This window comes from Desmodus rotundus, chromosome 2 (assembly GCF_022682495.2).
Source record: "Desmodus rotundus isolate HL8 chromosome 2, HLdesRot8A.1, whole genome shotgun sequence".
NCBI classification, from domain to species: domain Eukaryota; kingdom Metazoa; phylum Chordata; class Mammalia; order Chiroptera; family Phyllostomidae; genus Desmodus; species Desmodus rotundus.
The window spans coordinates 32,243,652-32,259,811 of record NC_071388.1 but is presented as its reverse complement, the minus strand read 5'-3'; the positions used below and the strand labels follow the sequence as shown (position 1 = coordinate 32,259,811).

Sequence of the window (16,160 nt, the reverse complement as noted above, 5' to 3'; positions counted from 1 at the left end):
TTGAATGTGTTGAATGTCTTATTCTGATTTGAGCATAATTCTTCTTACCTCCATTTTACATTGAGAAAATGTGTCACACAGCTAGAAAGTAGAGAGATCAGAACTGGCGTGTTTAGCACAAGTCCCACCATGTTATCCCCTCTGCCACTCAATAAAGACTGCTGGGCATTGGGCAACTGTGGGTACCACATGTCGGGCCGTGGTACTGCCCTGACACTCTGAGTCTGACAGATGTCATCATCCCTACAGGTGCTACAAGGAGCAGCCACATGTTTCTACGCTTTCATTGGTTTTGACATCATTGCCACCACTGGAGAGGAGGCCAAAAATCCCAACACGTCCATCCCCTATGCTATCACCGCCTCCCTGGTCATCTGCCTGACAGCATATGTATCTGTAAGTGCCAAATGCTTGTGGACCCTCCTCCTGGCCTTTTCGTGTTTGACCTTAACATGTGGCTCTGGGGCTGGGGTCCCTTCTGCCAGGAAATGATCCTTTCCTTGTGCCCTTAGCATTTGTATGCATGTATCCATGCTCTGTATATCCTCACCTACCGAAGACAAGATGAAAATCAGGACTCCAAACTGGAGATGGGAGAAGTCCCTGGCCCTCACTTCAGCCACGGCCTCTGATTCTCTATCTCCAACTGCCCTACACCAAGGCTCTTGGTATCTGCTGCTGCCCAGGACGGTGTGCCGGGAGTGGGCTGCCGTCCAAGGAGCTCAGATCATAGGCTGGCAGTAACGGGTGGGTGTGCGAGCAGAGGCATTGTGGGCCTCTGTGCACCCTCCTCAATGCCCTTCTGTCTTCTGGGAGCTTCCCGGCAGTGGAGATGCGAGGCTCCCCCAGAGTCGGGAGAGAGATTACATTGTCCTCTGGAGTCGCTCTTCCCCTTAAATCCCAGGGAGAAGTGCAATTTCCTTCTAGAGCTCAAGCTCTCCCCCGAGGGTTTCCCTGTCAAGCATGGTCCTCAGAATGAAGCCTTTCACCTCGTGTTCTCAGGATCACTCCCTGAGATGTCCCTCACACTTTCAATGTGTCATCTCTCAGCTCCCACCCTAGGATTTCTATCGCAGAGATAGTTAGGCCACATCCAAGATCCCCCTCAGCCCTGGCAATGGAGAGAACCAGCTGACAAACCAACAGGTGTGAGGTTACACAAATGCTCCCAGGCCCTCAGGGGCTCACTCACTTCAGTCCCACAACTAGAAGTCCGCAGCTGGGATACACCCTGTAAGCCCTGGGGCTCCTGCTGATGTAGCTGGTGAAATGCACCTCTTTGCCCTCCCCCAGGAAAAGGAAAATTTTAGCAACCACCTAAAGAAGCCAGGGCAATTGATCTTTGAAGCAAGCTGCAAAACAGGATTGTCCTGGAACCAAAGGAAACCACAAGAGCAGTTTTAGATGTGGTTTAAAGAAATTCAGTTGCCACCCAAACGTTGGTGGATAGGCCACTTACCACCGCTCACTATGCACGGGCATTACAAGTGGCTTCATCTTATCTTTGTCCTGATTATCCCTGCAGGCAGTGTTCAGGGAGGGGCGGTGCTGTGGGGGAAGCAGCAGAGACACACTCAGCTCTGCATGTCCACTCCTATTCCTTCCTTACACCTCCCCCTCCTCCAGGGATCGACCCTTGCAGCAGACACAGTAAAGTTAATAACCATAGTTCCTTCCTTAGAATAGCACTTTATAGACTACAGAGTACTTCCATGCATCCAGCAACTCTATGCCTAGCCTCATCTAACGTGGGCAGGAGACTCAGCACAAATTGCTATAAGATCAACCCCACTCTCCTCCAGCCCACCCCACCCCGCTCCCAAAAGGGACATTGCAAGTGGTGACATTGCTGGGAAATACTCGTTTAGAATGCAGGCGTCTTAGCCATGCTCAGAAGCTGTTTGGTCCTGTGCTGGTCAGCAGGCTGCCATTCCACCACCAGGAAAGAAGCTGAACTGCTGGGCTGTAGTAGTCCACCTGCTGTCCTGCCTAGTGGTCATGGCTTCTGTGCAGGATCTTAGCTCCTGAGGAATAGGCAAAGAAGTGATCTAGAAGTGCAGCACTCTCTCCCTTTCAGGCTCTGAACTCCCTTCTCGTTGCCAGCACTGGCCTTTGCAGGCCAGGGAGAGCTGGATCGTGTGATTGGTGGCTCTGTTGCCTGCAGCCAATTCTGAAGGGAAGGAGGAGACAAGTCCTGGTTAAGTGATCCCTGATTAAGCAAAACCTTGGTGGTCATATAGCCCAAACAGAACTGGGTTCCACCCAGTGACATAATTTATTTGCTTACCTGCCTGGCTCCTGGGACTGAGCTACAGAGAAGAAATGGAAACAGGAGTCCTCATCTGGGTCTCATCAGCTATGGATCTCCTACACGTCTGTCTTTGGAGTTTTGATCTCTGGTCTTTGAGGTGATGAGGAGTACTAGTAAGACTTTGTAGGATCCTGAAAGTATAAAAGAAAGGAGAGTCTTGTCTGTGTTGGCAGGGTGCTCGTAGTCACTGCCAGACCTGGCCTCTCCCACCTGGTAAAGTCTGCCCTGCATTGAACTGTCAGTCTAGCTCCACTTTCATGCGGCTAAAATCCCTGCAGACTTAGTCCTCAGATGTGAAATGCCCACTGAGAGATATTAGAGACTGTGTGGTCTAGCCCACTAAGTCTACATGTGGGGAGAAAAATAGCGAGACTGAGAACTCCAGAGGCCAGGTGATTGGTCTAAAGTGAAGGTACGTGTCAAGAAGCGGCAGGTCCAAACTGTGTGCAGGCCTCTGACCCCGGACCCTGGGCTCTTGCTCTCCTGTGGGACATTCGCCCATGCTGTCAGTCCCCGCCACCTCCAGCCACATTTTCTCTTGTTTTAACAGGTGAGCATGATCCTAACTCTGATGGTGCCATATTATGACATTGACACAGAATCCCCGCTCATGGAGATGTTTGTGGCTCATGGGTTCTATGCTGCAAAATTCGTAGTGGCCATTGGGTCGGTGGCAGGACTGACTGTCAGCTTGCTGGGCTCCCTCTTCCCAATGCCACGGGTCATTTATGCCATGGCTGGTGATGGGCTCCTTTTCAGGTAAGGGTTATACTCTGTGGAACTGATTCTGTTCTGCCACGCCAGCACAGGGAGAATGTCACCTGCTGTCAGCCTGACTGCAATTTTGATGTCGATGCCTGTCACCTAGACTGTGGAATTTGTCATATATCCTGACATAGATTTTGAGTTGAAAGAGATTAGTTCCTGAAACAGCCCCTCAGTTTGACATCTAGCACAAACCCATCTGTTCCTCTAACCATCCCCCTCCCATTTGACATTGTATATTCTCTTGTAAAGATAAGTGGGTGTCCAGCTGCAACACTGAGTGGCCTGGGGAAGGAAGAACCCACCCCAGGGACATCTTATGTCCTGCCCTCATACTGAGGCCTGGCACCTGGCCCTCTCCACACAGCCCCTCTGAAGTTGAAAAAGTTCAAAGTTATAATCGAAGAGAGAATAAAAATACCCTCCAAACAGGACCTAATATAGTACCAACAAAAGCTATCATTCATTGAATATTTGTGTATCCCAGGTGCTTTGTACACAGTATCCTATTTAGTCATCACAATAACTCTATTTTGCAGATGAGTGTAAAAAAAAATCCTTACCCCAAATCCCCCAGTTTCTGAGTAGAGAGGTCAGGATTTGAACCCAGGATTGTCTGACTCCAAAGACTAGACCTTCAACCACACCAGTCTAGTGACAGTTCCAGACCCTTATCTTGACCATGAAGTGGCCTATCTGGCCACAGTGCAGAGGGGGTGTGGCCCCATCTCATGGTTCTCGGTGCCCACCATGTGAGGGCTTGCAGGGAAGACATTCTCCCAGTGCACAAAAGCAAAAGTAAACCTCAGAGAGCACAGAGCTCTTAGGGGTGCAGAGGGATCCAGCTCAGGGACTTTATCTCTGTCATCATCTGTCGTCTTGTGCTCCAGTTCCTCAACCTACCCCTGAAGCCATCAAGCCAGGTCCCAGTGGTGTTTGAGGAACTGGACTGATCAGGAAGAATCTGACTGTGGTGGAGATATGACAACTTCACATACCTGAAAGGTTTTTCTGCTGTCAGAGAAAATTAAGAGGAAAGATGCTGAGGCTCCAAGTCCAGTTTATTGTCCTGTGAGAATCCTGAAAATAAGGGGGAACGGAAGAGGAGGGGTCATGAAGAAAGAGAGCAGGAACCTACTCAAGGCCCACAGGAACTGCTAAGGAAGCAGCTGCCATTCAATCACCCTTGTTGATCTTCTCCAGTTGGTAACTGGTTGAATTTAGGCTGCATTAATTACTGTGCTATTTTACCAGCTAAATCCCTGTACTTTTTGATGTAGAGCAGTGCTTCTCAAGCTTTGGCATAAATCAGATTCTGGAGGTTTTTGAAAACACAGTTTGTTGAACCCCACTCCCAGAGATTCTGATGTAGCTGCTTTCAGGTGAAAGCTGAAATTATGTATTTATCACAAGCTCCAAGGCAATGCCAGTGCTGCGGATGCACAGGCCACACTTTGGGTAACAAAAGTCTAGAGGACCCCAAACAGGTGTATGACTTCTCCAGCTAGCACTTCTTCTCAGCAAAGCCTGAGTTTCCACTTAGGTTTCTGAAATGCCCCCTAGACTCAATCAACCCGTTACATCACATAATTGAGTAGGAACTTTAATAAAAAGTGTATCTCAAAACCAAGGAATTAAAAGTGAATTCTTTTTTAAATTATATTCCAGGAACCAAATCCTGGGGTAGGAATGTCAGCTTTATTTAAAGCTGTGAACCTGGAAGTCAATTGGAGGGGTAGGGCCGGGAGGAATTAAGCCGTGTTAGAGTCCATCGCCATTGGTAGTCCACATTAACCCTGTGCTTCGCTCACCCTCCAGGTTTCTGGCTCATGTGAGCTCCTACACGGAGACACCAGTCGTGGCCTGCGTTGTGTCGGGGTTCCTGGCGGCTCTCCTCTCTCTATTAGTCAGCCTCAGAGACCTCATAGAGATGATGTCCATTGGCACACTCCTCGCCTACACTTTGGTCTCTGTCTGTGTCTTGCTCCTTCGATACCAACCAGAAAGTGACATTGATGGTTTTGTCAAGTTCTTGTCTGAGGAGCACACAAAGAAGAAGGAGGGCATCCTGGCTGACTGTGAGAAGGAAGTATGTTCTCCTGTGAGTGAAGGGGAAGAGTTTTCTGGCCCCGCCACCAACACATGTGGGGCCAAGAACTTACCATCCTTGGGAGACAATGAGATGCTTATAGGGAAATCAGACAAGTCAACCTACAATGTCAACCACCCCAACTATGGCACTGTGGACATGACCACAGGCATAGAAGCCGATGAATCTGAAAACATTTATCTCATCAAGTTAAAAAAGCTGATTGGGCCCCGTTACTACACCATGAGGATCCGGTTGGGCCTTCCAGGCAAAATGGACCGGCCCACAGCAGCTACAGGGCACACAGTGACCATCTGCGTGCTCCTGCTCTTCATCCTCATGTTCATCTTCTGCTCCTTCATCATCTTTGGTTCCGACTACATCTCAGAGCAGAGCTGGTGGGCCATCCTTCTGGTTGTTCTAATGGTGCTGCTGATCAGTGCCCTGGTGTTTGTGATCCTGCAGCAGCCAGAGAACCCCAAGAAGCTGCCCTACATGGCCCCCTGCCTCCCTTTTGTGCCTGCCTTTGCCATGCTGGTGAACATCTATCTCATGCTAAAGCTCTCCACCATCACATGGATCCGGTTTGCCGTCTGGTGCTTTGTGGGTAAGCAACTTCTTTTGGAGCCTTGAGAGTTCCCTTTTAAGGCATTGAACAGGCTTATCCCAAAATTACCTTCTTGCTGGATCAGGCATCAGCATTCCAAGAGAAATCTGGCTGGTTTATGGATCTATGGACCTTTGCTTTCTGCATTAGAGGCAAGAAAGTCAGTTGTACTCTTTCTGCCTATTATGGTCTTGGTCATTGGTTCTGAAGAATGATGCTGATCAATCTATCACTTCATTGAATATTAATACCAGACATTCTTCTTATGGATAGTTAATACCATTAAAAATCCACTTTAAATGAATCCATATTTTAAAAAGGGGGGGAAAGTAGCATAGTAAAAGTGAGGGTGGGAAAAGTTGATTGACATTCTATCTTATAAACTAAAAATTATGAAAAAATGTATTTTACATTTGAAAAAATAAATTAAAATAGTAACCATGCCATAATTTTTTAATGAGCAAAGTATAAATTAAGTGTGGATTTTTTGGCATCATTTTTTCCTGACAAAATTGCATTATGGCACCATTTAACATCCTCACTTCATATTGACTTTCATAAACTCTTCAAGAGTTTTTCATTTTTTCCCAAGGTCCTTTCTTCATCCTTTGATATTCCAATCAAATATTCCTTGGGAAGTACCCATCATTCCGTCATCCTTCTTCTGCTGGTAACTGATAGGACTCTGTCAGGTTCTCAGCTGTTCACAGCCTTAGGTGTGAATTAGAGTTGTTCTCTCTAAACTCTCTTTCATTGGGTTCAAGGAGATCTATATCTTTCCCAAGATTTCTAATTCTTCATTGTGACCTATTATTTATATCATATCTGCTTTAACAATCACCAATGTTTATGAGATGGCTGAGGATTGGTGCTAGTGGTAACTTGCAAAGACTAAAGACTAAGTAAAGACTAATTTTAAAGCTGTTCAGTTACTATTTTTATGTTTGTTATACAATTTGGTAACTATAGGGTCTCAGGTAACAAATACCTAGCTAAGGAGGATCCTTGGGTGCTTTGAGGAATAGGAAAGTAATAGAATAAGTAACCCCTGCCTTAAGGAGAGGCAAAACAAATATGCATGAATCAACTAGCCTGGGCAGGACAGTATAGAGACACATCGATCAGTAAACCATCCACCCCTCGAGCTCAGGGATATGGTGTTCAATATTGTGTCCTCTGTGCCTGGAACATATAGTACCATGTGCCTAATAAATACATCTCCGTGATTATAAGCACTCTTCAGATGAGGAACAAAGAAATTTCCCATCACAACAGCTGGAAAGGACTTTGAGGTGGTAGAATTTGAACAGGGTCTACAAGGTAAGGTTTAGATAGAGGGAAGTGGGTAAAAACCTAGTATTCAAAGGAAAGGGCCAATGTCCTCCAGCAGATTGCTCGCCTCTGATGGCCATTCTGTGCCTTCCTATAAACTTTTGTTTCCATGCTTCACTATTTTAGGTCTCATCCCTTGTTAGACATTAGGGGGATTTATCCAGAGGACACCACCACTTACTCATCAAGGTTTTAACCATTTATATCATTTATTCACAATCTCTCTTCTCTGTTTAAACATTTTTCCACTGAACATGCAGCTAAGCAATAGAAAGATACTATTATGGGTAGAGTGACTGAAGTGAGTACAAAAATTTTAGTCATATATTTGTCAAATGAATGAAGATACAGACACAAAGGTACATGGTTTACTAATTCATTGCTAGACTATTAAAGCTGGAAGGGACCTTCAATATCTAGGTTAGTGTTCCCCACAGTGTGGTGACCATTCTATTGGTAATATCTGGGCTGATTTTAGAGAGTATATGAATGAACTTTATAAAATATTATATATTTATTATACATGTTCACATATACTAGAAAAAATACACATACTCACATAAACCTAGTGATTATTTTTAAATTTAAAAAGGGAGTCAAATTAAGAAAAACATTAGCTCTGGCACAGGTGCTATATGATCCACAGTAATAATTAACACATATAGCGCTTATCACATATCAGCCTTTATTCTGAGGCTTTACTTGTATTAACTTATTTAATCCTCAGAACACTCTTTATTTTACAGATGAGGAACCTAAGGTATTTAACTGAGGTCACATCGCTAGGATACAGCAGAGCCAAACTCAGGCAGTGCGGGCCCAGAGTGCATGATCATGGCCACCGCACTAGAATGCGCTACATAAGTAACTACAGTTTGAGAAACACTAACATAGTTCCCCGCCTCCCCACCTCTCCCTCTCCCAACTTCAGATGAGTAAACTGAATCTCCAAGAGGTTAAATTACATGCTCTATGTCAACAGGAATAACAGGAAGTTATTCAAGAGCTATTGCTACAGCCCAGTATCTCCAAGCTCAGATCTGGGCCTCCTACCTCCCTACCAGGGTGCCTCTGAGCAGACCTTTCTATTTGATCAGAATGTTTGATATGTAGCTCATATGGATTAACACACAACATCAGGGCTGGCTTCCTGGGCGTATGACCTGTGCCGTCACACGGTACCCCGCACTTAGCTGAAGGCTCTGTTGCTGCCATCTGAATTCTTCACAAGAGGCTCCGTGGTTGCATTTTGCATTGGGACCCACAAATTAAGTAGCTGGTCCTACATAATATCTATGGTTTATGGGATACTGAAGACATTTTGCGAAAGCAGTGAGGTGGCAGGACCCCTTGCCTTTGGGGTTCAGATCCCAGGTTCAAATCACAGCTCTGCCACCTCTGTGTCTCGTGACCTTGGGGAGTTCACTTAACTCCTTTGGGCCTCAGTGTACAGTTTACGCATCTGTAAAAATGCAGATAATTTGCCAGCCTTGATCTGGTTTGGGGCTTAGAGAAGAAAATATTGGGGAAAGCAGTGAGAACTATTTCTATCTCGCCTTTCTTTTAAAAAATCTAAAATGATTCATTGTCCCCCAGACTAGCTATCACATGCCAAAGTACAGCATGAACCTGTTCTGACTCAGGCTGCCCTCCCAGTTAGCAGGCAGGAGAAAACTCCCAGAGAGCCTTTTATAATCTTGCTGATAGCACAAACTTCAGGCTCGCACCAGAAACCGATACTCCCTGCCATGGGAGAAGGCCACCCTGCAGCCTGGAGCCGGCCAGACAGAGGGCACAGGAGCCCTCAGGTCAACAAGCACCCAGCTGCAAGCTACTAACTGCTTTGGTATCGTGATCTTCGAGGGCTGGTGTGCAAGTCTGTTTCACCTGGAGCAAAGATGTACACACACCAGAATCACCTGAGCTGTTTGTAAAACATTCTATATCCAGGATCTCCGCCACAGAGATGTTCGGATTGGTGGTCTGCTATGGCAATATTGGGTATTTCTTTAAGCTCCCTCAGGTCATCTTAATGAGCAGCTATGTTTAAAATGACCTAGTACAGTGGATCTCAAAGTGTGCTCCCAGACTAGCAACATCAGCATCACCTGGGAACTAGTTAGAAGTGCAGTTTGGGATCTATCGCTACCCAAACAGAATCTCCAAGGGCTGTTTAGGTCTTGACAAGGCTTTCTGGTGGCTCTGGTGCACACTCACATTTGAGAGCCACTCATCTAGAGCAAAGAATAAGAAGGTATTAGCAAGGAAGGCAGATAATTTAATTACAAGCCCCCATATTTTTCAAAACTAATATTTGCATGTATAAAATATATCTATCCCACAACCCCAAACTGGCTTATAAAATCTTTAATGATCTTATAGAATAAATATCCCACCTCTAAACTTCTGAGTTTCCAAAATGTCAGATTTTTCCTCTTAATCTCTATTCATAGTATAGCTTTCCTAGGGAGAACAGTAGAGATATTTTTAAATGGAGCTTCTTATGAAACATCAGGTACATTTTAAAAAAGATTTATATGGTTAGGCTGAGTCATAACTTGATAATCTTCTTGGATACATTCTTTTACGCAACCTTCTCTAAATGAATCTTAATCACAGCATTTTGTCACAATGTTTTGCTAAGCTTTGACCTTCAGAAGACACGACTTGTAGAATTAAATGAGGCACAAGTCCCAACATGATTACCCAGCACCTGTTTCTTTTCCTTCAGAAAAGAGAATTCAATAACATATGTTTAATAATCCCAACAAAATGAGCACAAAGTGGCCTTCGTTCTCTTTTTCTCTTAGCTGATGGCAGTTTTTTGAAGAACTCCTCATGGAGTTGGGCAGAGTCTCAGGGGATAGGAACATAGGAGGGACAGTGAGAACACTGTGTGATGGGATTTTCACGAGCCTCTCTCAGGCCAGTTGTTCCCTACTAGCCACTAATATGAATCAATCGTCCATTAGGCAAGTTTGCGAGCCCCCTTAACCTGGGGTCTGCCAAGTTTTTATTTGAAATGTTTTCAGTCCATCTAAGAAAAAACAATTCTTGTTGTAGATTTAGAGACCAGATAGGACTTGTGATTTGGGCAATGGAGCCCATATAGCCTGTACTAAAACATAAATATTCTGAAGAGAAGACACCACTTATAGTCTTTGAGCTACCATCTGAAATCTTATTGGAAATTGACCAAAGTAGCCATTGTGATGAGGGGAAGAGGAGGAAAAGACAGGGACCGTGAGCTTGGCCTTGAGAGGGCACCAAGATAAATGAATTCCTGATGGGATGTCCCATAAATAAGTTTGAAATTCTCCTGTAGGCAGAGGAGAAAACCACTGCACTTTCAACATCAGAAGAGCAAGCAAAATAACAAAGGCCAGGCTGAGAATGGCAACAGGGCCAGTGGGCTCCCAAGAAGGAGGGAGGGTGGAGGTGAGTCTGCAAGGGTCAAGGCTGCCTGCTGGCAGAGGTGCTCTGCAGGACAGGGAGACACATGGGGAGGAAGTGGCGGGGAGATGCCACAGCTCTGCACCCAGGGCAGCTGCGAATGAAGGGAGAGAGGACCAAGGCAGAGACAGAAGGCCCTGTTAGATCCATGAAAGAGCAGGCGTGGGGCTTCTTTTCCTCACTGTGTGTGTGTGAGAGAGAGATTCATTCACGTTGTTGCCTGGAGTTTTAGTTTGCTCATTCTCCTTGCCATCTAGCCGTGCACTGTGGTGATACACCACAAGGTACTTATCCATTCCAGTGTCCACGGACATTGAGCTTGTTTCCAGTCTGGGGCTGTTAGGAACAGAAACTCTGTGAACCTTCCCGTACACGCATTTGGGGACCACACAGACCCATTTCTCTTGGGTTTCTGTTGAGTTAGAAGTGGCATTGCTGGCTTGGAGTATTGGATTTTTTTAATATTCTTTACCAAGATGCATTCTGTCTCATGCCCATTATACCCCTCAAATAAAAGAAGGGCTCCCAGCTCCATTTTGCCAATGGGAAACTGAGACACAAAGTAATGTGGCTTTATGTTAGATTAGTTGCAGGACCAGGGAGAGAATCTTTCCATCCTAAACCTACTCTTTCTGGCCACTCCATATTAAACAAACCTTATTGTTATTACAATCAACAGGACTTGTAGAGGTATTGTAAAAAATAATCAGCAAAGTGGGAGTGGGTGGGGATCTCGCTGGATGGGAGGACACCTCATTAGCATCCAGTCTTCATTTCTGCATTGGCAAATGCTGTTTTGGAAAGTTGATCCCAGAGTGGTAAAAATAAAAAAGCCTCAGTTATCTGCAGCGGGCAGGGCTTCCTGCTGGAAAGTGCTCCCCAGGAAGAGGCAGCTCCACCCAGTCTGAGGTCAGGTGGCTGGCCTCCTCTGCCCTGAGCATGGAGCTACATGCAGAGGACAGGAAACTCCTGAGGGGCTCCAGAGATCAAGGCCCTGCTCCCCAACCTGAGTTTGTGCCTGCAAAAGTGGAAATCTGCTGTTATCTTCTATTTCCAGGTCACCCAGTCTCTTTTCAGGGTTAAGTTTTTGATCTAGGTTTTTGAGTTAGGTTTTCTCCTATATGATCCAGAGGACCCCTCCTCCTACCCCTCTCACTTGTAGGTTTGGGGCCATTTACTTAATTATCACAGAGTGGATCAACACAAGTAGAGCAAGCAGGTATATTGCCAGCTGATGCTGAGGTGCCCCAGTATCTGAAGGCTTGGCATTTCTAAACCTTCCCAAGACATTTAGGTAGGATAGGAACCGCCCTCCCTTTAGAGTCAAGAGATGTGGGTTTCAGTGCCATTTCAATCACTGAATGATTGTACAGTTCCTAGCTTCTCTGGGCTGATGGACAAGAAAATGCTTTTTTATAAAGGGCTTTATGATCACAAAGTGCTCTACTACATAAAGAAAGCTCATTCGATGGCTGAAGGCAAGACTCTTCATCTTGTCTAGCCCGAACTTCTCATGGGCACATTTTTCCACCAGGGAACTCTGTCTGGAAAAGAAGCCAAAGCCTCCCTTTGAATATTTCCCTTCACTGCCAACAGCCTTTCCCAGGACTCAGGGCCATTACCTTTGACCGGGGCTGGCATTCAGCCCATATGCCCCGAAACAGCATGTTTCTTGTAAAAATATTGAACTACTTCTGCTGTTAACTAGCGTCTGCCTGGAGTGCCCCTCCCACCAGGATTCATCAACCGAAAAAATGACTCTTGCCCAGCAAGGGAGCCTCCGGGGTCCTTGCGCGCATGTGTGTGTGTGTGCGCGTGTGCCGCAGCACAAAATTTGATCTCCTTCTGTTTTCAAGATCACACCAGCCTTTCATTTATTACAGATATAAAGTATGTAACTACAAAGCCATGGATCAAAGTTCTGAAGAAACAGAATATGCAAATAGAGAGATAATATTATTTCTCAATTAGCCATCTTATTCTCGAGGCTCCGTTCCAAATGACTTCTGGCTTATGCCAAAACCAAATCCACTCTCAAAAATAAAACGTTGCCAACTTTAAGGGTTTACAAAACAAATATGTACAACCTAAATAACAGTGCCCAAAGCGATGCGAAGCAATGAGAGCATCACTGGAGTAAGCATACAGCCTCACAAGGTGAAGGGTTTTCCCCCCGTGCATAACAATTCAGGGAAATTTTAATACTAGCAGATACCGGATGATGTTAAGGAATTACTAGTTTTTAGTTGTATAATGATACTGAGTTTTTTAAAGGAATCTATTTTTGAAATATGTACATAGAGTGGAAGGGATTTATTTCAAAATGACTTAAAGAGAAGGAGGCAGGGTATTGGGTGGCAGGGGAGGCTAGCCATGTGTGCATGGGTGCTTTGCACTATTCTCTCCACTTGTGTGTGTGTGTGCGTATTAGATGCAGAGACCCAGAAGGAGTCACAGTCCAACCGCTAACCACGTTGCTGTGGACAATCCTTTGTTTTGTTCTGTGCCAAGTTTCCTGTCTGTGAAATGCACATAGTCCTAGCCTTACACACACACACACACACACACACACACACACTCCCAGACAGGCCAGGAGGAGTCTAAACAAGATAACATTTGTCTAACAGTTTGAACTCCTTGAGATAAAGGAGCAACATAAGTGCATCATTATAGAAACTCAGCACCCAGAGGTGTTGTGCGAAGTTTAGTTTAGGTGATTCAGGATTCCCGGAATCGCCACAGATTTTTCAGAAACTACCTCACGCTTAGTTCTCTCAGCCAAATGAAAGAAGCAGCAGAAATGAAGCACCCTGGGTCTCCACCGGAGGCTGTTAGCAGCCCTGTTTACTCCTCCAACACAAAGCCCTTGTTTATGTGTGACAGATGGTAGTACATGTTTCTCTCTTCCCTCTCGCCCTCTCTCCCGCTCTCTCTCTCTCCTCCCTCACTTCATTTGCTCCCTTCTGTTTCTTTGTCCCCCTCCATTTTTCTTTTCTCCGATCCTTCCAACCACTTTTCTCTGCTTCCCACCACTTTTCCTGAACTGACTCAAGAGCTGCAAGAGAAGTAAAGGCAGATATAAAGCTAAGACCTAGAAGAATGTCGACTATTCCAGCAGGCTGTATACATGCACAGTCTCTTCTTGGTTCACAGCACTCATATTTGAAATATGTTTTTAAAGACAGAGTGACACACCTTTGAAACTGTAGGGGGCTCAGAGAAAACATGAAAAGGCCCATAAATATTTATGTGGCAGGTTTCCATGGGTTGCTTTCCCAAAGTAACCTCAGTCAACTCATTCTCTCACATACATATTCGTTCTGGGTTCAGCCACTCCCAAAAAACAAATGTAAACCAAACCTCTTACTGAATATTTACTGCAATAAGTATAGTCTATCAACCAGCCATGGGAGGAGAGGTGTGAAGGACTGGACATGCAAGAGCCTCTTCTAGGTCCATACGGAATGCTGGTTCTGCCCCTCTTAGGCCCAGGGACATGATTTAGTCTTTCCCAGCCTTTGTGTCTTCTTCTGTCAAATGAAGGTATTCAAATAAATGGATGATCTATAGACTCTGAATGTCTATGATTTTATGAGTAATCACACCAACACTTTTAGAGAATTCCCATAAATATCAATCTACCTGCACCCCAATACCTGTGGAAGGTAGGGGATGGTCTGCCGGAATAGATGTCAAGCCAGTGCTTGAATGAGGTAAGGAGTGTCAGGGGAGTTAGTGTGTGAAAAGAAACAAAATGGCATTCAGTTCAGTAGGGAAATAAATAAGGTCGGAGAAGGGGATCAAAGAGAAAAGAACCGATATAATAGATAACATGCAGAAGTAGGAGGCAATATTTGGCACCTGTTTGGATGTCTAGAGGGAAAATAGCAAAAAAAACAAAAGAAGCAATCTTGAGCAAAAGGCGGAGTGTGCCTGCTAATTCCACTTCGTCTCCTGAAATGTATTCTCAGGTCTCAGAGGCGTTCTCCTTCATTAAGAGATTTGCTGCTTCATGCTACACAAGGATAGTAACTATCCCCCATGACCACCTACACCCCCAAGCAAGAAAAAGTAAAAATCCCTGCTCAGAAAAATAAAGTCACAATTTGAGAAGTAATAGCTACATCTGCAAATGATTAACTAGAGGATTTATTACCAATTAGGACTATAAATCTCTGCTTACTTTGGCTGCTGAAAAGTTGACTTCACGGGGGTTTGGGAGTGATTTGAGACAAGTAAGAAGAAATCCAAGCTTAAATAGACACACTTCAAATGCAAAAGGGAGCTGGATTTCTCGAGTACCAGGGCAGAAAGCAGGCTTGACCTTGCTGTTCTAAGCACAGAGCCCAGCAGACACATGCAGGGTTAGCAAAGTCAAAGGGACTAGTGCCACTCAGAAGAGGGTGTCAGGGCCTGGAAGGATGCATACCCGAGGGGTCCCCAACAGACCACAGTATGGCCAGAGTTGGCGGTGGAATATATGCATCAGGAGCTCTACACTCCTGATCTCAGAGGTTCTCAGACTTGGCTGACCAGTGGAATCACCTGTGGAGCTTTAAAACCCATACCTAGGCTGGGTCACACTGCAAACCAATTAAATCAGATTCTCTGGGGGTGGTGCTTAGATATCAGGGTGGTTCAGAAACTCCCCAAGTTACCCTCAGGTGCAGCCATGGTTGAAAACTACTGCTTAACTGGTATCATTCTCACATCAACCCCATGTGATAGGTACAATAACTCTTGTGGTTTCACAGAAGAGAATACTAAGGCATAAAGAGGCTAAGTAAACTACACAGTTAATAGCGGTGGAGGCAGGTATGAATCCACAGCTCTCACTCTTAATCATTATGCCCTTACGGCCTCCCAAGGTTATGGTTCTCAGTTTTCCAGATAGAGAATGGGGGCGTTCAAAGTATTTTATATATTATTTCAAAAAAAAACTCTAATGGAAGTGAAATGTCAATGCTACATATTACCTGGGGAGACAAGTTTCTTTGCTTGGAGTGACATCAAAACAAGGAGTTGCACTGGATATTTCATGCTTACTAGGAATTCTCGTTCATTCATTCATTCAACAAGTATTAAGTACCAGTTTTCTGCAGAATCTATAAAATAGAACCTCACTATGCAGATAATCAATCATGAAACAGCTAAGGGCCCTAACTGTGGCATGGACTAGACACTTTGAGAGGCCATGGAAGAGAGTGGATGGCCCTGTGTGGCAGTAACATATTATGTGTTTGGTGAGTGAAACATGGCAAGGGAAATCGCAGGATAATATATGCATGCTGCTAAGTGGCAAAATAAATGATGAAGGCATAGGATAACACAAGGTGAGAATGTTGGGAATACACTGTTACTGATCCATAAATGTTTAACCCAACGTAAAAGAAAACGCAGATTCCTGGCTGGCACCTACACCTCAGAACGTAGTGAGCTGGATGTCAACAGGGGAGGTGGGGACTGGGGTGACCTAGAGAAGCCATATATTGTCTAACCTGTCAGCTAGTTCTCACCTCCAGGCTTAAGTTACCAGATAGGAATGCGGATGCAGTGTTGTCAGACTTTCTGACATTTTTAGGGGAAGCTATGAATGTGGGTTG

General features: G+C 45.0%; 1 protein-coding gene across 1 annotated transcript in view; it reads left to right on the top strand.

Annotated features, from left to right (window-relative positions):
- Positions 1–16,160, top strand: part of SLC7A14 (solute carrier family 7 member 14) — a 103,339-nt gene that overhangs the window by 80,241 nt on the left and 6,938 nt on the right. The window contains exons 5-7 of the mRNA XM_024560528.3: positions 250–396; positions 2,862–3,070; positions 4,895–5,772. Coding sequence (XP_024416296.1) covers positions 250–396; positions 2,862–3,070; positions 4,895–5,772 — 1,234 coding nt within the window. The remainder of the gene's footprint in view (positions 1–249; positions 397–2,861; positions 3,071–4,894; positions 5,773–16,160) is intronic.